Source organism: Diadema antillarum, unplaced genomic scaffold, assembly GCF_040938485.1.
Source record: "Diadema antillarum isolate AM-2024a unplaced genomic scaffold, OU_Dant_1.0 scf00000169, whole genome shotgun sequence".
NCBI classification, from domain to species: Eukaryota; Metazoa; Echinodermata; class Echinoidea; order Diadematoida; family Diadematidae; genus Diadema; species Diadema antillarum.
The window spans coordinates 831,356-851,517 of NW_027271058.1; the positions used below are offsets into that span (position 1 = coordinate 831,356).

A 20,162-nucleotide genomic window follows, 5' to 3' on the forward strand; every position below is an offset into this window, starting at 1 on the left:
TCTGCTTCAAGGAATTGTTTAACCAGATTTTTTTTTAATTCTATCTTAAAGATTATTACTATTTTCTTCCGAATCCCTTAGTTTTCTTTAAAAAATAATAGGCCCTATATAATTGAAAAACTTTTTGGAAGAAGTCCCCCCCCCCCTCCCAAACGTATGCTCACAGTGGACCACTGCTGTCCGTTTATACCCCTTATCAGATTTTTCACTGTATAAGAGCGACTTACCTGAGTGCAATACATTTTGTTCGAGGTCCATAAGGCCCTACTATTTTCACAGCATGGATCTACAGTATGTTTGGGTGATTAAAAGAGATTTTGGTTTCATTATTTTGTCAGATTCTAGGAGTATACGCAATCGATATACCTAAATGCATCTTTTTTTGGGGGGGGGGTGGGCAATCAGTATTTGCAGAAAAAAAAAGAAATGCAGACGCATACATTGGAATAAAAGTAACGAGATGTCATTACCCTTTTAATCCATTTAACTATAAAGAAACAAAGAAATCTAAACAATGTTAGTTGATAGGCCTACACGGTATAGGCCTAGGGATATGAATACACTGTGAAATAGAGATGGCACATTTCAAGAATGAGTCCTTCTCAGAAGCATCGCTTCACTCTTGTCCATTGGAAAAACAAACCCAAGGGTCCGTTTTGCTCCCAGAGACACTTTATAATGTACGTCTTGATTATAACACCCCACAACGACCCATACTGGAAATAACGCGCGCCCATCAGTGATGAGACCTACTATAAGTTATAATACGGTCAGACGCGGATTCAAATCAACGCATTCAACATGATTGATAACGAAATCACTCAAACCCATAAAAGAATATCAGGTTAGTTGAGCCTTCACGTTGTGTTTTCCACCGCATAGAAACACCACTTTTTCTCATCTTTATTCACTGAGATTAACATTTTGCTCCTAACCCCTTAAAGGGATGGTATTGAGTATTCAGCTAGGCTTGTTTTAACGTGATTCCAAGAGGGATTTAATGTTTACTCGATAGAAATTGGTTTTGAAATGGCCAAGATATCCAAAAGAGAGCGATCTTAATAAAGTGTGAGACCCACATTATTTTTATTACGATCATTTTGTTTGACTTTGTTTTGGATGTTTCGCTATTCCAAACCCGATTTTTATCAAATAAACTTTGGATTCTTCTTAAAATGGTATGCTCTGTACTATTTCATTTGTGTTTTCTTGGTAGGCCTATCTCGTAAAAAAGTTGAAGTCCAATTTTCATCTCCACCAATACTGAATTAATTGAATATATTAATTGAATAATATGAATTAATATTGAATTAATTGAATCCCAGTTAGTATAGGTAACAGTGTGCTGATCGGAACTTTGCGACTATTGAATTTGTGTCATTGTCCTCAGATTGCACGTGTTCATTATCATTATTATGATTATTATTGTTTTTTCTCTTGTGAAACGATAATAATACCTCTATATCAACTATTACAACTTTTTTTCAACCTTTTTATGGAGCTTACTGGCCGAGTGACCTAAAAACACTTTTTTCTATGTTCGTTGATTTTACAATCTTTATCAATGTTAGTACATTTATTGATACCATATAATGATATCAATCATCGAATCAATTTTCTGTACATAGATAGAAGAGACACATTTCAATAAGATACGTTCATAAATATTACAATAAGCAATATTGTTCAACACATTAACAAAAATAATCTTTGTAATAAATAAGTCCGACTTCATTTTTACAGAGTTTTTGTATAGAGCACTTTAATTTTTACGAAACTGATTTGAATTGTAGTAATTCAGATAAATCGTGTTCATTTGTAGGGAAATTCGTCTTACCAATACATCACAGAGAACAATCAAGGTTGCATCAGACGATTTGCCAAAAGGCCTATACGACCAACCATGCCTACTCTCTACAAAAAAATCGAGTGAAAATATTCACTCTTGAAGGAGTGAATAACAGAAAAGAGTGAATTTAGAGTGAAATTGGAGTGAATTTTGAGTCAAAATATTCATTTTCACTCGTTTGATTTCGAGTGACCTCAGGGATCACTCCAAAATATTCGAGTGATCCCTGAGGTCACACCAAAATGAGTGAAATGAAAATTTTCACTCAAAAATCACTCCAATTTCACTATAAATTCACTCTTTTTTGTATTCACTCTTTCAAGAGTGAATATTTTCACTCGATCTTTTGTAGAGAGTACTGAGTATACACACATTGAGATGCAATATCCCTCTAACTACTGTAAGTAAGATATGAAGATTATTTAACAACAAATAAAAAAAAAAGATCCACAGGTATGCCCATGATAATTGTAGTTATTGCGTTTAATAATGAATGCACATGCCGACATGGTCATTCAGCTGAAGATTTCGTTGTTTCTTCGAAATGTTCGGTTGTCTCCATATTATGAAACGTGGCCGATATAAACGTAAACAAACAAAATCAGGAACTACATGTTTTGGCTTTTATTTATTTATTTTTTTTTTACCATTAGGCCTATTGCGTGCATCGTCTCGAGTCAAAATATTTTCGCTACCTACACATGGACTCAAACAGGTGAGTTGTGCGCTCATCCACATTATTTAATGTCGGAGCTATGGGCCTCGGTGAGGAGGCGGAGGTGAGACACCACCTCCACGTCATTCTGATATTACGTGTCAAAAAAAGACCTTGACATGAGACTAATCATAACAAAAATTGTGATCATGGCGGACGCACGGAGACTTTCCGAAGCTAATGAGCACATCGCCGCAGCAGAAAAGAGGTCAGATATAACAGCCCACACAGTATGAATTATTATAATTTGCCCCATATTTTCTTTACTGTTATAATTCAGGTTCATTTGATTATGATACAAGCGAATTAAATGTCGAAGTGACTGTGTAATCATCGTGAAGATAATCCATATTTTGATTTGTACGGCTCCATTGGTCAATTCAACCGCCTGTTCGGCGTATTTCTGTACGTACTGTGTATATACCCCATCATACGACCCACCCGGCTCGGGCCAGCATCAGCTGTTACCCGCCGGCTGATGCGGGGCGGGGATCATCTCCATCGGTACTCGCAAGCTCGGTAAACTGGTGGAATATTGGAAATCGACACTACTAGTGTTTGCCAAATGTTACTGCGAAAAATCGACATTTCGTCAGTCAGAAAGGCTCAAACGTGACGATTTTCGTGAATATAGAATAGAAAGCGATTGACGCTTTATTTATTTTCTCTGACTCTAGACACTATTTCCAAGCATTGCAATGGCCAATTGCCATTGGCATAACCGCAGCAGCGACCCCATACGGACAAATACGTACTGTGTTACAGCGCCCCGCGACGGGGTTACCATTGGCATTGCCATTGGCATTGGCATTGTACTTCAGTCACTGACATTGATGATTGTTTTTTCAAAAAAGCAATCTGGCCCTGGGGAAGAACTTGCATGTATGATTAATGTATAGATCAGGCCAAGTCTGGAGAAATCCCCCAAAGTGGTGGACCAGCTCCTACCAGCCACTCTGTTTGTGTATGTGTGTGTGACACCCCACTACTCCACTAGGTTGAATATCAAATTATCATCAATGCATGTAACCTCAGCGCGGGGAGCTGTGGTACGTATTGGGGTCGCTGCTGCGGTTACAATGCATGTAGAGTACATTGTACTATGCAAATGAAAAATAAAAATTGTGATAAGATGGGGGGTTGTGTACCCGGACACTTGAGAAGTTGACATTTAGATGAATTTTTCACATTGCCAACAAATATTCCAATACACAATGATGAGGTTCTGAAAATGATACTTAACACTGACAGTTCTTCCAAAGCAAAGCGAGCAAAATCAATTTTTGTCGTAATTAGAGAACTTAACTGAAACCCTTGCAAATATATTTCGAACGTTGTAGCCAGCCTGTGTGTATTGTTTATGGGGATGGATTAACGCTGAAGTTTGTTGTTTCTGACTCAAACACGCGCACAAGTTTCACATCGCGCGTGTGATAGAATATTCCGCGCTTCTTCTGGTTGACAAATCATGAAACAAATCGCTGAAATCTGTTTTAGAGAAGTTACCTAAAAATTTGTATAAAATATTTATTCAAAAGCCATTGTATTTTATGCTTATTTTTATGGGATTTTATTGTGTGTGTGGAAGTAAATTTTTAGTCCGGTCCCACAACTTGTCCGGTCTGACCACGTATGGTCATACAATGAGGTCAATATAATGTATGTTGGAAAAAAAGACAGCAGAAACAGACAATAAATTGTAGTGCCACACATTTAGATATGATGACCCATTGAATTTCAAGAAAAAAAAATGAATGTAATCAGCATGGTTTTCTTCCATTTTCAGAATTTTTCAATACTACAATTATGTGTTGTGCACTGAATTCTTTGTGACCCTGTGTAATTTCCTTTTTCAGTTTTTAATTTCCTGTAAATTACAAATGCATGTTACATTATGTATTGTCAAATTGCTGGCATCTTTAAAACCAAAGAATATGAATTTAGATATAAAATATAGTTTCAAAAGCCACACATTTCCAAATTCAGTTTCTCACTTCCACTAATAACATCACCATATAGGCCTATCGGCAATCAAGGTATTGATGATTTTTGTGATTGTTTTTTTTTTTTTTCATTCTCTTAATATCAGTTTGCATTCTTATATCTTCCAGTCTTAAAACATCTTTCTTCAAGTGGAAACCAGATTTTGGGAGTGCAGCTCACGAGTATGAACAAGCAGGTAATTGAATTTTTCTTTGTAGATGAGAAGAAATACAACACTATATACACGCTTTCTGGTTGTGGACAGTGGTCATCAAATTTGCCTCTGAAAATATTAAGCACTGTACAACTGTATTTTCTTTTTTTTAGAGAGTGCAAATTTGCAAAAGCTGTAGCCTTAGTGTGAATGGGCTCTAGTGTATCTTTATGTCAGAAGACAATATTTAATAATAATTACAATGATAATAATGATAATAGTGATAATAATAGTAATAATGATAATAATAATAATAATGATAATAATAATAATAATAACAATGTGAGGTAATCCAAGATGATGCAAATTATAGAATTGTTTGTCACATTTGTGCTGTCTTTCCTAGACTTATGAATTGTCTTTTCAGTGTATCATTTTAGACCTCTATCTTGAGTTGAGATATTCCAGAACCTGATCAAATGTGTTTTATTCCTGCATTTAAATTAAAACTGTCATGGCAGTCTGTAGCTCTTTAGACCAAATGACATGTACAGCACTGTTTTTATAACTAGCCAGGTGCATTTGAAATCACAAGATTAGATTAAATTTTATCAGTCTTATGTATTAAGTAGATCATCACCCTTTCATGAAATTGGCATATTCAGCCCATCGTGCTAAATTTGTCATTTTCTTAATTGTGCAAAGTGTTTTTACTGACTCTGTAGTCATTTATCTTATGGGGTTTTTTTCTGAATTGAAAGCCATTTGCTTCAAGAATGCCAAGAAACCCATGGAGGCCAAGAAGGCTTACATCAATGCAGCTGGAGCCCACAGGAACAACGATGCGTATCCTTTTTTCAGTTGAATCTGTGAGACATTCCGAAATGAAAGCATCATCAGCAAGACGCAGTCGTGGGTCTTCGGCAGAAAACACTACCTTTTTTTTTTTTTTTTTTTTTTGCAGTGTAAATGACATGTCACTTAACAAATTACCTTTTCTGTACTTTGGCTACACAAAATGAATTTTTGTTATGAAATTGTGTAGACTGCAGAATGGAAGAGGAATAAAGGAAGCTTTTTTCTCATGCAGCCTCCAGTCATAAATTGAATGCTTGATTGGTCAGGGAAGCCAGTTTTCAGGCAAAAAGCCTGAATTCAGGGCCTTGTTGTATCAAAGTTCAGGCCCTTTTGCGTTCAAATTAGCTACATGAAGGCGCACATCAGGCCTGAGGTCTCTTTCATTCTAATTGGCATCCCTGATTGGTTTAATTTTTTTTTTTCTTGTTAATTGTGACGTAGGGCAACTGGCTCTTAAAATGTGTTGTGAAAATAGGCAAAGTGGAGACTTCCTTGCTGTCAGTCATTATATACACTAAAACCTCTTTGTGCACCTTACGTTCATACTGATATTAGATGATTTCAGAGATGCTAGTGATCCTATCATTAAAAAAATAAGATGTACAGAAAGAACAATGATGCTATTTTGTTAACAATCACTTTATTATAGAATATCCCTGACTCTTTCATATTTGAACTGTGTGTGAAATGTGTAAGTTGTTCAGAGTGCCAAGCTCTAAAGGCCATAATCTGTTCCAGCAGAAGTTCCTTAGTGATACATCACAGACTATTCCACGCTGGAAAAGCATATGAACAGGCCGCATTCATAATGAAGGTGAGCATTGTTTGATTGCTAGAGTTAAATAAGCTTTGATGTGTAAAGGGCAAATGTATTTTGACCATTGAATTTGGTATGTATCATCTATAGCCTGTCTTCATGTGAAATAGAAAATGCACTCTTGATTCAACTGAAGCTCCTGAAAGGAAAATGAGAGTTACTCTGCCTTTGAATCGCAATCTAGTTCTGACCTGTCAGTGGCAAACACTCTAAATTTCTTTAGATAAGCGTTCATGATTTGTGAATTTTATAACTGAAGGAACATAACCTGTTAATTTTGTATGTATTTTTTTAATGGTTATTAAGATTGCATTCAAAACATAAATGTAATAATCATACAGCTAAATTCAGAGTCATGTGTTTGACTTTATGAAAATAGAGTGTACATTTCACACAGTGCTTGAAAAACTGCATCAATCTGGTTGGAGGAAAAAATGTCTGTACATACATATATATTCTTAATCGAAATTATGATAATGTCATCAAATCTGTGTGTTACAGGAGATGAAGGACTGGGGTGAAGTGATGGGGCTGTTTGAGAAGGCTGCTAGTCTCTACCAGGAACATGGTACTCCAGACACTGCTGCCATCACACTGGAGAAAGCTGCCAAGTGAGATATACCACCCCACCCCAAACCCTTCACTGCGACTGTAAAATTTGCTATTTTGACAAGGGTTTAATTTTCACAAATTTTGCAAATAATAATCATCATCAATATTTATACTACGCTTAATATAATGTTTCTAAGCGCCTTACCTGTACATGTGTCATGATTATACCAAAACATAATCTTACATTATTGAACATAACAACAAACTCTGCTATAATTTATGTTACTGAATATACTTTAAGCAATAATCAAATGCTAAAAAATGCTTAAATACACACGCAAAAAACAAAACAAAACAAAATCACTGTTTGGCGTGCAAATTTAGTAACACTCCAAAATATCGCTACCTGATCTTGATTGCATGAAGTAGCGAAATGAACAGACAGGGGTGAGTCCACTTTCGATAGTCTTGATGTCAAATCATGAAAACAGCATCTCACAAAAATGTCTGTGACTTCCCCATTTGCGAAAATATCTGTACGCGAAAATAACAGCTCGTACAGTACTTTGTCGAGATATCTCCAGTTCATAGACCTGTGCTTATGACTGAAGAACCATATGCTGTAGTGTATGTAAATGAGCACCAGACTTAGTACTTTGTACACATGGTAAATATTGCTCTATAATGCTACTCTTTGTGGTGAGAATGCAAATCCCTGCAAAATTGTCACCATTTTATGTTATCAGTTCTTTGCCAATTAATGGCTGGAGAAAAAGTCTTCAGAGACTAGGTAATGTTTTATTCCATCAGAAAGGGATCGTCTAACTTTCGAAATGCCAAATTGCTTTTTCTTTTCTTTTTTGCACATCTTCTGATATTTGCAAAGTTTTACAACACACCAATAGGTTGCCTCCCATAGCACAGATGCAATGTATATTGTCCCTCTTGTGGTTGATAGTAACCTTGCTCCCTGAAAATTGTTTAGACTATATTCTCTGACTGATGTGGTCTCAATCGGAAAGTTGTCCACTTGTGAATTGGCGTTCAAGTCTCATTGTGGGTACTATTATTTTTGCAAGTAATGTGGCATATATTATGTGGCATATATAGTGTGTTCAGAGGATGTTGTGGCTACCTCCATGTTGTATGATGTACGATCAAGACTTTGTTTCTTTGTTTCACTAAAGGATGCTGGAAACAGGGAATCCTAGGATGGCCGTGGAGTTCTACCAGAAGGCATGTGATGTCGTGGAAGTAAGGAAAAAGGAGCTCACATATTCAGTGAAATTCAGTGCAATTGTGATGCAAGATGTGTTTGTGTCATGTGGGTTATTCTACAATGTAATGTCAATGTCCCATCATAGACCAGTAAAAAAATGACTGACTGACTGACTGACTGACTGACTGACTGAATGAGTGAATGAGAGAGTGAGTGAGTAAGTGAATGAATGAATGAATGAATAAATAAATGAATGAATGAACGAATGAATGAATGAATGAATGAAATTTCGTTGGCACAATTGATGGTTTGTTCTACTGTTTCAATGAATATATATTTCTAGAGATGCATTTTAGCACAGGTGCAGTTGCTCAGCACCAAAACCTGATGAGGCACTTTCACAAACAGGACAGTAGAATCAAGAGTACAGTTAGCTGGCCACAACACTAATTTTTGCGTAGTGTGAAAAGCGATGACTGGCATTACCCTCAATTTTCAGGATGATATTTGCTGGAATTAGTGTTCAGTCTGGAAACTGGACAGAAGCACTGTGTGTATGTACAATTCACTGATGCAGTGTGCTGCTTGACATCCATTGTATTGCTGAAAGTCTGCAGCTTGAAATTGATAATATTGAATAAAAACTTCAATGAGTAATAATTTGTACATTTCTCTCATCTAGAACCAAAGCAAGGAGGTCTGCAATTAGTTACTGTAAATATGGAAATTTTCATGGTGGTGAAATTTGTGCACATTTTGCGCAACCTGAAACTAGCACGAAAATAAAAGCATGCGTATATTCTTGCTTGCCATATGTTCCATTAGTTGATGTCTTAATTCTGAGGAATTAAAAAAACACGAAACTCATTTTACCCGGCCAAGCATGAAAAACTGCTCACACAAAAAAAAATCTGTTTTACAGTAGTTTATGGAAATATATAGATTTTAGACCTTAATTTGGCACTCCGATGTTGAACTTTTTCGTAGCTGTGTCAAACCGCAAGGTTACATACTGCCAACAATCCCACACTTAATATTTGGCATCTGTTTGTCACAACTGCAAGGGTTGCTCAATCACCAAGAAAATCATCAATCTACACAGTCCATTAAATGGGACTCATTTCACAAAACATACTAGTATTTACGCATTTTATACACAGATGTGGCAGACTGAAGCAGGTTGAACAAGGGAAATATAAATTTTCATGCTGTGTCTTGCCTTTGTGGTTCAAACAAAAATAAGAAACAGAGACAGTTGGTTTTTATGAGCAAGGTCACCAAAGTCAGTCTTCATCCTGCCAGCTCTGACTTCCTGAAGTCAAAACTCCATATTGCTTGCAAGTCGAGCCAATCCAAAGTCAAACCATTTCAGTAAATTGTAGCCTCTGTCATGAAGGAAAGTATTTGGTTCTTTGACACAGTTTTTTTTTTTTTTAATTTAGAGCTGTTTGAAATACAATGGAGATTAACCGTTTCGTTTGTTTGTTTGCCTGTTTTTGATATAGCTGGAAGAGCGCCCTCGACAGATTGTAGATTTTCTCGGTAAATCTGCGAGGATTCTGGTGAATATACAGGACTATGACCAGGCTGCCAAGCTCCTATCCAGAGAGAGAGACATGAGGAATGATTTAGGAGATATTGATGCAACAAACAGGGTGAGTATCGTGTCCTCATTTCATATCCTTACAGTCTTTGTCGTCATTATCACCATATTCCTACACTCTGCATTCCGCCACTCTTCCTGTTCTTACACTCTCCACTGATCCAATCCTGTTCATGTGTTGTGTTACCAGCAGTTCAGAATGTAAAGTTTGGTTCCATGACATTTGCTCTTGCTACAATTGCTCCCATGAAATATTTGCACGTTAAGCCAAACATAAATTCTACTCTCAAATGTAACCCTAACCCTGATCCTAATCCCCAATCAAACTAAACCTAAAATCCTGTCATAACCCTAACCTTAACCCTAAGTCCTTGGAGAAAATAGGACTGGAGCAATTGTCGCAGGAGCAAATGTCGTGTCACCGTAAAGTTTACTGCATATGTGCAAGTTGTTGTGAGGGAATAAAGTCACTTGCAATTTGATTCCACATCGATGTAATCATGATCTAGTCTCTCTAAGGTTTGTTTTCTTTCGGGGGGTTTTGTGTGTGTGTGTGTGTGTGTCTTTCTCTCTCTCTCTCTGTCTTACACTTTCACAAGAAATAACCTGATATGGATTTCGCTTTGCTCAGTATCTTGACTGTCACCAGACTACATCCAAACTGAGACAGCTGGCAATCACCATGTCAGATGCTTGTGAAATCTTTGACCATGTCTCACTTCGACGCATTTTTAAAGCTTTACAGCTTCTTACATACTGTGTTGCTATTCTTCCCCCCGCAGACTGTATCAGCACTGGTCTTGGTTCACCTCAAAAGAGGAGACTACGTGGCAGCGGACAAAATGTGTGGAATTGCAATGAGGCAAGTACCGAACCCATGGTCAGTCAGTTGGTGCTACATACCAATATTTCTGCTTACTCAGGGCAATCCCAACTCACCGTTTGGCAAATAAAATTAATGAATACGTTATTGCTATCAATAATGATCACACAAGTCCAAATGCCAACTGAGGTAAAATAGGTATGATATTTTCGTAGTAATGCCCCTTGCAGCCAGATGTCCATAAAAAGTGCTGTGAAAGTAGAAATGTTCGCGTGCATGAAACTATCGCAAATTATGTGAGGAGCCAAGATTCGCCAATGTAAGATGCATACGAGAATGTTCGTGTTCACAATGCATTGAATGTCAGAGGCAATTCATGAAAGTTTCATGCCATGAAAAAGCCCATCGGCTCCATTTCGTGAAAGTTTTGTGCTGCAAATGTTTCTGGTTTTACAGTATGTGCTACTTTAAAATGGAATAAGTATGTTTTGGCATCAGCTGCTGTTGTAACTCATCCTCCCTAAATCAGATTATGAGAATGACAGCAAGGTGCGGTGACTCGACACTGTTCAATCTTGTTGTATAGAAAATGTAGGCAGTGGTTTCATTTTAAACCTTGACCCTTTTTTTTTTTTAGATGAAATTTCCCTGTCATGGACTGAAGCGATCTCATCTTTGTGACATTGTAGTGTGAGTGTTTCTATCTCTCTGTACCATTTGCATCCTCAGTTTTGATGGTTACGCTGGCAGCGACGTTGCCTCAGCGCTGCACCATCTACTGGAATCCTACGACAAGCAAGATGAAGAGACCTTTGCACAAATTCTCAACCTTCCTCTCTTCAGATACATGGACAACTGTGTAAGTATGATCTTCTCTGGCTCCCTTGCCTCTTTATTTTCACCCGCCATTCACTTTTTTTTTTCCTCCTCCTCTTCATTTTCCTCTGTTCTGTAGTCATGACTGGAGTCTCTATTTTCAGGTGCTTGTTACCTCCGCTAAGGGAGGAGGTTATGTTTTCGTTACCATTGGTTTGTTCGTTAGTTAGTTAGTTTGTATGTTTGTCCGTGTGCAAAATAAGTCAAAAAGTTGTGCACGGATTTAGATGAAACTTGCAGGAAAGGTTGAAAATGACACAAGGAACAGATGATTAAATTTTGGTAGTGATCCGGAAATTTTTATGGGTTTTACACATGAATGAAGAATTTGTGATATTTTGCCACGTAGGGTCAATGAACTAGGGAGTTCAAGCTACGCATTTTTGAAGTTTTCATGCGCGCACTAAAGTGCGTGCTCTAGTTTCTGCTGGGGCGAGTCGTGCCGCGCATCTGAGGGTTTATGACGTAACAAAGGCTCCTATATTGGGAAATCGGGCAATTTTTCAGTGGGTGGAAATCACTGATCTCTATGGAAGAGCAAGATCATCGGTTGAAAGTAACTGCTTGATGGAGGTCTGCGCTCTCGGAGTGCTTTTCTAGTTTTGTCTGTGATGTTGTTTTAACATTTGCCATGTCAGGTTTTTATATCTCAAAAGATATGATGACATAGGCAGTAGGGTCAATTATCAAAAAGGTCAAAGGTCAATACATCTACACAAGAAGTATTTCCATTGTCAATCTCTCTATGTTAGCATCATTTTGCCTGAAATTAACGTGTATGATGTATCGAGTAGGACCAATCCTGATTTACTCACTTTGTCAGTCAATCTCTCAGATTGTTGATTTTGTGTCTTTACACCAAAGGGTGCTGGAGGGTAGTGTGTAGCATTGTTCTGCAGATAATGTATTAAAAATGTCTTTCTCACGTTTTGTCTCATCACTGCGTCAAATCATACTTTGCTGTCATTCCCGTAGAACATAGATAGAGGTGATAGTGTCATTTTTTCCCCTTTCAAGGTAAAACATAGTTCATGAAAGGGCTCTAAATTCATCTTCCTAAGTTTGGAATTTGCTTGCAATGTATTGAAAGGGTTATGACTGAAAAACTTGACTAGCTGATGCTATTTGCCGGGATAATGAGTTGCTTTGGAGTATTTTGAGATCCAAATATGTAAATGATTCAAATTGGAGTACCCTACTTTTATTCCTGAAGCACCCTCCCAGTTCAGTAGTGAGCAGGTAGAACATTATGCAATGATCAATCGTGCTTACTGATCTCTAGAGGTCTGTGATTGTGCCCCAGCAGTAGAATGTCTCAAAAAGCTGCATGCAACTCACTCTCTTGCAGAAGGCTGATGAATGCTGCTGTGGCCTGATTTGTAATTGATCATAAAACATTATGTAGCAACTACCATCAGATTATGTTTCAGATTGCAATATTGTTGGTGTACCTTTTTGGCTAACATTTCACATTTTTGTTGTTACCAAGCTGAAATTGTGTTTTCACATCATTATTTCACACATTTCTTATGCTTACATTATGTATGTGTCCATATTGGAGCAAAAATTGACACTTTCTGCAGTTGTATGTGTACTATGTTTGACCTTTAACATTTGTTACTTGTATGTATCAAACTTCAGGTTTTATTTCTTTTGCCGTTCAGTGAAGATATTTTCCTATTTCTCTCTGTTTTTTGTTTTGTTTCTTTGGTTTGGTTTTGTTTTTGTTTTTGTTTTTTTTGGGTTTTGGGGGGTTTTTTTGTTTTGTTTTTTAGTGTGTAGAAGCACAGATATTTGTCTATAAGCAGGCAGTGAGGTATAGGATTTATTTTCTGTTCTCATTTTCTCAGTATGTCAAGCTTGCAAGGAGCCTGAAGGTTCCAGGGGGAGGCGGTGGGTCCAAGAAAGCGGCTTCATCGTCATCGGCAGCGGGCGGGGCTGGAGGCAGCGGAATCAGTGCTGGTGGGGCGGAGGGAGGCGCCGTGGACGGGCAGGAGGATGACGATGACGACGACTTCAGCTTGAGATAAGCATAGCACAAACAGAGACAGAGTTTCTAGTTTTACTGACAACCTTGCAGGCTGGATGATGATAGTTGTGTTCCCAGAATGAGAGCAAAAGGATGTAACGATGACTTTGTACTGCTTAAAGCGACGCTGTCCTTGCTTGTTTACCTTTGTGAACTTTGTTTTCTTTAGGGCATCGCAAAAAAGTTGTACGGTATGTCCCCAAAAAAAATACAACGGGAGCTTCGCAATGATATCAAATTCAGGGTATGAAACCATAACTCATTGCCCACATCTTACAGAAAACCCCCATTCGATTTGCTTCAGTGGTCAAAGAGAAATGAGGAATTTTGTAGAGGATGTCAGGAATCTCTTCTGTCCAAGTTTTGTCGATTGTTTTCACACACAAGAGCATCGAAGTGCTAAACTTGGAAGAATCAGACTCATGACATGCTTTACAACAATCCACATTTCTCTAAGACCGCTTAACCAAATTGAATGGGGTTTTCTGCAAAATAGAGCTACAATGTTATATTTTAAGACCTTGAAGTTGCATTTAGACAGTTTAATCATATTGGGTAAAGATGCAAAGATCTGATTGTAAAGCTCTGATTGTAATTTTTATTGGGACATACTGTACTTGAAAAACTCCAGTAGAACATGCTTCTGCCAGTGTGTCCAAACTCTGAAGTTCAGTGATATTCATGTATTTGAATGTGCCAGCATAAACTGGGTTTCTAGATCATTGTACATTCAACCCTGAAGGGGGTTTGGAAAAAAAAAAATCATCAACAACTACACCAACATCAACAAAATAGACAAATTGTACTTTGTAGCATTTTGGGATACACTGATAAAGATGTGTGCGTATTATCACTGGAGCTGTGCAAGAGACAAAAATATGCATGCATATTGAACTCTGAGTTCACTTCTAACCCTACCACCTCCCCCCTCCCCCCCCCCCCCCCCCCCCCCCAAAAAAAAAAAAAAAAAAAAAAAAACACTCACAAAATATTCAATTTGCGTAGATGCATAGATGCATAGATGCATGGATAGATGAATGGATGGATAGGTAAGTGGCTAATTGAGAATATCTGAGATAAATTGTATTACTTGATAAGGCAGTGGAATTATTTTTCCAAACAGCAGTCATGCTTCAGTGTTGACTACAAGCAGAGAATGGACTCTCAACATGTTGTTAGTGGTCAATGCACCTATAAAGTGATGAATCGCTGTATAACCCACCTTAACAGGCCCTTGTCTGAGCTGAAGCCAAATATGTATACTTTGTGTGCATTTATTTTGTAATTTGATTTGCATGAAAAAAAAAGAAGAAGAAGAAGAAAAGAAAGGTTTGGTGCTCACGTAAGATCAACCTGAACAGCAGCTGCTACTCGAAGGCAAATATTAAGAAGAAAGTATATAGCCATTGGTTTAGTCTCGAGTGTACCTTTAATGCTGGCAGTGCGTAGTTGGCATGTGGTGTTTGATGCACTACCTACACTTAACCCTTAAAGGTCTGCGGACTAAATACGAAATGCAGAGTGGATACTAGTCCTGTAGTTGGAACATCGACTTTTAACTGCAACATTTATTTACATGTTTGTGAAAACGAGTATATCATTTGTGTATTTATTGTATGTGCATGAATTGGATTATACAGAATAATACATTGAGATACTGTGTAATATAGCTTTGTGGAGTTTATTTGTAGATTTTTAATTGTTTGAGTAAGTGAGGTAGGTAAGCTTGTAGAGGATTATGCAATCTCTTTGATTTGTGATGCAGTTATAACATGTTAGAATATTGACAGTACTGTTATATGCTTGGGCATATATTTCCAATTACAGTAGCCATTTCTTCAGAGAAATTGTCCTAAACTTTCTTTTTTTTTTAACCCTTGCTGATATGCAGAACTTCTGTGCACTAGTCAATCATTGAATGAATGCTCAGTTGCCAATACAGCAAGTACGCAGACACACATTCTACACCACACAATCTTCACAGCTCATGAGAAAACATTTGACGGAAACAGAGAAAAATACCGAGTGGACGTTATTGTAGACAAGCAACACACAGAGACAAAAATCTAATGTTTAAAAGTTCCAGGAATGACTGGCCTTCATGCACTGAAATGCACTTGTGCAGATAGATTGTTGTAGTACTGGTATGCGATCGCATGTCAGCATTTCTTGGAAAACAAACTGGTTTCAGAGGGCATTTGTATCCGTGCATGATGGTATAGTAGTAGTTTTCTTTGCTAGTTGATGTATGTGTGGTGCATGCAGATGGCATCCAACTTTGTGATTGTTATCAAGCGTTAGTCCATTTTAGAACAATACTGCAGGGCAGTACTTAAAGCGAGTGGAGTGATGAATTGACTAGTCTTCTATTTCTTCATTGGTGCAATACTTAAAAATAATCAGTGTACTTGTACATAATGAATTAATGCTTATATGCTTATAGTCAGCACTTTAATAGTATATATGTGTGTTAATTGTCAGTAGAACAAAATTCATTTAATTGTATCATTCAACAACAAAAAATGAGGCATAGTTCATGTGTACAACTCCAGATGCATTGGAAGGTTTATGTGGCATAGTACAGCTTCCTGAAGCTAGGCCTGTTTTAATCACCAAGAAAGTCATATATTCACAATGCTCAAGTTAACATGTAACACTGTCCATCCAATCCATAGAGTACCGAATCGATGATGTCAGTCTTTTTTTTATAACTTTACAATAGCGCTGGTTCCAAACAAGATATCCTTGCAAAAAGCTTCAGGCAGTACGTAAAAACCAGGTACAAGCATGGTTAGCAACCTCTGTGTTCACAGATACAATTGTATTTGGGCTATGTGAGGTTGTTTAGAACCAGTTTCCATGGCGATGAATGTCCATGGCTATGATGTCACACTTCAGTACTCTGCATCAGGCTCTACTCATTTGGAAGGCATTTGATGTGTAGAAAGAAAGGAACTGTCCAAGCACTGAAGACAGGTATGTCGGTTCCTGAGACACCTTCAGCAGTATTAAACAATTACAGAGTATGTTTATTGTAAAAGCATTGTTATGTAGATACATGTAAATTCATTTGGCAAAGTTATTTTTGATGGTCTGAAAGTCTATATTTCCTTTATTAGTTTATGATTGCCATTAAAACCCTGAAATAGCCACAATTGAAAGAGCATTGCAGATAGTGTGGTTCCAGGCAGTCATACTAAGAAGTTAATTTAATATACATTAAGCCTCTGGCATAAAATCAAATGTGTTGTGGTTAACAATCCTGTGATTCTGTGCTTGAAATGTTGTGAGATCATTTATTAAACATTACCACTATGATTCACTATAAGAAATATTGCCCTGTGTATGTCAAAAGAACTTAATAAAATGTTTGACTATCTTCTTTCTCGTATTAAATCACAGTCAATATTGTATAGAGCCTATGCCAAGGATACACATTTATTCTTTTTACGAACAATCTGAGACTGTAATCTGTCTCTTAAGGGTGCATTCGAGCGTTCTAAAGCGAACCAAGGCGAACTGAACTGAAGTGTACCGTACTGAACTGTGCCAGATTTGGAGCATTCAAGTACGCTGTTGAGAAAAAGTACCTCATGAGTCACTTTTCCTTAGTAGAGGTCACGCATTTTGTAGCAAAAGGGTCATTCGCCTGGCGCGCTTGAACTACTTACAGCTGTCCCGAACAAAGAAAATGATGTCTGTGGACTCTTTGCATTATGACGTAGGCCCATGATATGCGCATACTTTACATGCGAACTTTTGATATGCGTTTGGTACCCTTTTGGAGCACATCGGAAATTGATCCACTTTTGGCTCGGTACAGTACAGTACAGTACGGTACACTTTAGGAGCATTCGCGCCCTCCTCTGGCACGGTTACGGTACAGTAACAGTTCGCTTTTAAATAGGAGAGCACTTAAATGCACCCTAAGACAATGAGGAGGATACAATGTACTAAAAATAATCATCAAAGTCCAGACTACTGGAGATAATCTCATAAGGGTCATGTGCTGCCTGATAATGGTACCAAATCTCTACTGTGTGAGTACTGCTCAACCCAGTGTGGAAGTTACCCTCCCCATTCTTTGTTTATGCTTCACATGAGGCACACATTCCATCTTTGATATTGTGCAAATCTTTCACACATCACAGTTGATGTATAATTTCTCTGTATAATTTTTCCTGCAAATATTGATTGTCCAAAAATTTTGTAGCAAAGTATGTTTATTCAAACCACCATTGTACAGACAAGCATCTGCAAGATTAAATTCTTACCTGATGATCTGCATCTCTTTTTCTATTAAATGTAGTACATTTGTATTTGTTAAAATTAAATCAAGGTAGTGTGGTATTAAAACATTCTGTTCTTTCCATGTAATTTCAAGCATAATTCATAGTAGCTGCAGGTGAATGTTGCACCAATTCTTTGCAGGTGGAGAATTTTTCTCTCCCTCATCATTTTGAGCACTGGTTTCCGGGCAAAATAAATCTTGTAAAACATCTGTAAATAGCACAGACGAAGGTTTTCTACTTTGTTAAGTCCACAATCAAATCTTGGGGGAAGCTTGATTTGTGATTCAATATTGAAATATTGAGAAGAGAATAAGACATATACTTAATGACAGGGAGGTCATTATCTACTCTCTCTGATAAATTTTCTAAAAATCAGTTGCTCTTATGCTATACATTTTCAGCCTATGCTGAAAATGAAAAAAAAAATGACACCACATTTAGCACGAATACTTCTCTGATTAGTATGACAGTGTGATGACAATTAAATCAAGTGATGGCTGTAAGAAATTTTTGTTTGTGTATGTTGATTGCCAAATATAAAGTAATATTTGCGATTCACTACCACATTGTCTAGTTTCGTGATATTATGAAGTAGAATTAAAGCATTGTGTCCTTCACAGTGCTGTCTTTTCAACAAGTTTTATGGCACATGTTTCACAAAGTTTCAGCTTATCAGGCTGCTGCTGTACATCATTTACTGTACACACCTTAATATATTCAGCAAGTCGAGTATTTCGTGAATCGGGACTTCCCAACAATTTCACAAGTGGTTAAATATGTGATCGTGGAGTGCAGTAATGAATGGAGAAATTTACAAGTGCACGTCGCATTCCTGTTTGGATCAGATTTGATATTTTCGCGCATTATCAAATTTCGTGAATAGAACCCGACTCGCAAAATTCAAGAAATTAAAAATCTTGCAAAATATATGGCATACACAGGAAATGTGCTGCCAAATTCAAACACAAGCATTTATCCACAACAAGAAATTACTAGATATTAGTTGTCAAGTCACATATGCAGAAAATTTAATATTTGACACATAACACATACAAACTTTAACATATCTTTGCTTAAAATATAAACTTCAATATGCAAAGTATCCACATACGAGCATTTCCATCTGATCAGCATCACACTGACAGATACTGACCCACAAATAATTTCATATTTTGGAAAAAAAAATACATGGGAATAAATCCTTCATTGAATAGCAGTACATGTATCACAACTTCAAGCAGTGTTTGCCAGTACACAAACGTATCATTCTAAACTGGAAGAAGATTATTAGTGTGGTCTATGGTTTTCTATGTTAGTATGAATAGCATGTTTTCCACAGGGCCCAGCCTCCAGCCAAATGTCAATACTATGCACTGTGCTGGAAATAAGATGGTGCCTTCTTCTGCTGTAGTGTCTAACATGCACCACTACATGATAACAGCTGTAAATGAGGTTTTCCCCATTCGTTTCACTGAAGCCAGAATCTGTCACTTGAATGGGCAACACTTTGATTGCATAAACGTAATGCACCAATCACCATTCCCGATATGATTGCCAAACTGTCCACTTATTGATAATGTATATTGCAATCAAACAGGACTCATATTCCAGAGGTCAGTTGACATTTTTTAAATAGACATTAATAGTCACAGACATAGGCAGTGGATGAACTTGCATATAGAGCCCACTCTCTTGTTCTGCTCAACATTTAGGAAAACTTATGGGTTTCACAAAATGTTAACACAATGTGCAAATTGCAATTTCAAAACCATTCTCACACCCACTGCCCCCCCCCCCCCCCCGATAAAAAAGATATATGTTTCTATACAAACAATAACAGGCAGTAGGAAGGACAACCACAAGAAGGAATGTACTGTTCATCCATAATCGGGAAAAAATAAATGTGCTTCAAAGGAACTGTCAACATAACAAATTTGAAAACTAGAAATGTCGCTATGGCGACTGGTATGCCTCCGCGATAATGCATGATTCTCCTAATAGGTCTAAATAGTACATGTGGACAACGTGTGATTACATTTTCACATAACTGGCAAAGTATTAAAATGACAAGTTTGTCACAAATGTGTTGAATGTTCACCTGCCTTGTCCTGGTTTAATTGGATGAATAGGAGAGCATGTATTTGGGATTTAAGGACTTTAACTTGACTTTGACCCATTCATACATTTATGCATTGAGTAATTTTCAAGGTATGGAGAAAAAGTGCAATTTCTGTTTTGAATAGTAAATTGTTACCATTTTCATCTGGCCTTTGACCCTGAAATTGATAAGATAATCACTGTCAGACAGAACATGAATACATATGTAGTAAGTTTCAAGATAACTTGAGCCACTTCCGAAATATGGAGGAAAAACTTAGTTCAGCACTTTCAC

The 20,162-nt window shown here is 37.3% G+C and overlaps 1 protein-coding gene across 1 annotated transcript; it reads left to right on the plus strand.

Moving 5' to 3' along the window:
* The first annotated feature begins 2,713 nt into the window (after positions 1 to 2,713).
* LOC139722667 (gamma-soluble NSF attachment protein-like) lies at positions 2,714 to 14,267 on the plus strand. Its single transcript, XM_071633959.1, has 10 exons — positions 2,714 to 2,772; positions 4,676 to 4,743; positions 5,463 to 5,547; positions 6,325 to 6,373; positions 6,878 to 6,987; positions 8,116 to 8,182; positions 9,653 to 9,802; positions 10,533 to 10,612; positions 11,303 to 11,432; positions 13,300 to 14,267. Exons 1-10 carry the CDS (start codon positions 2,714 to 2,716, stop codon positions 13,477 to 13,479), a joined length of 978 nt encoding a protein of 325 aa, XP_071490060.1. The 3' UTR covers positions 13,480 to 14,267.
* The last annotated feature ends 5,895 nt before the right edge of the window (positions 14,268 to 20,162 follow it).

Excerpts from the sequence above, each read along its gene's own strand:
- LOC139722667 (XM_071633959.1), top strand. The coding sequence starts at position 2,714 with ATGGCGGACGCACGGAGACTTTCCGAAGCTAATGAGCACATCGCCGCA. Across the intron at positions 2,773-4,675 it reads ATCGCCGCAGCAGAAAAGAG|TCTTAAAACATCTTTCTTCA; the intron begins GTCAGATATAAC and ends TATATCTTCCAG. Across the intron at positions 6,374-6,877 it reads AGGCCGCATTCATAATGAAG|GAGATGAAGGACTGGGGTGA; the intron begins GTGAGCATTGTT and ends TGTGTGTTACAG.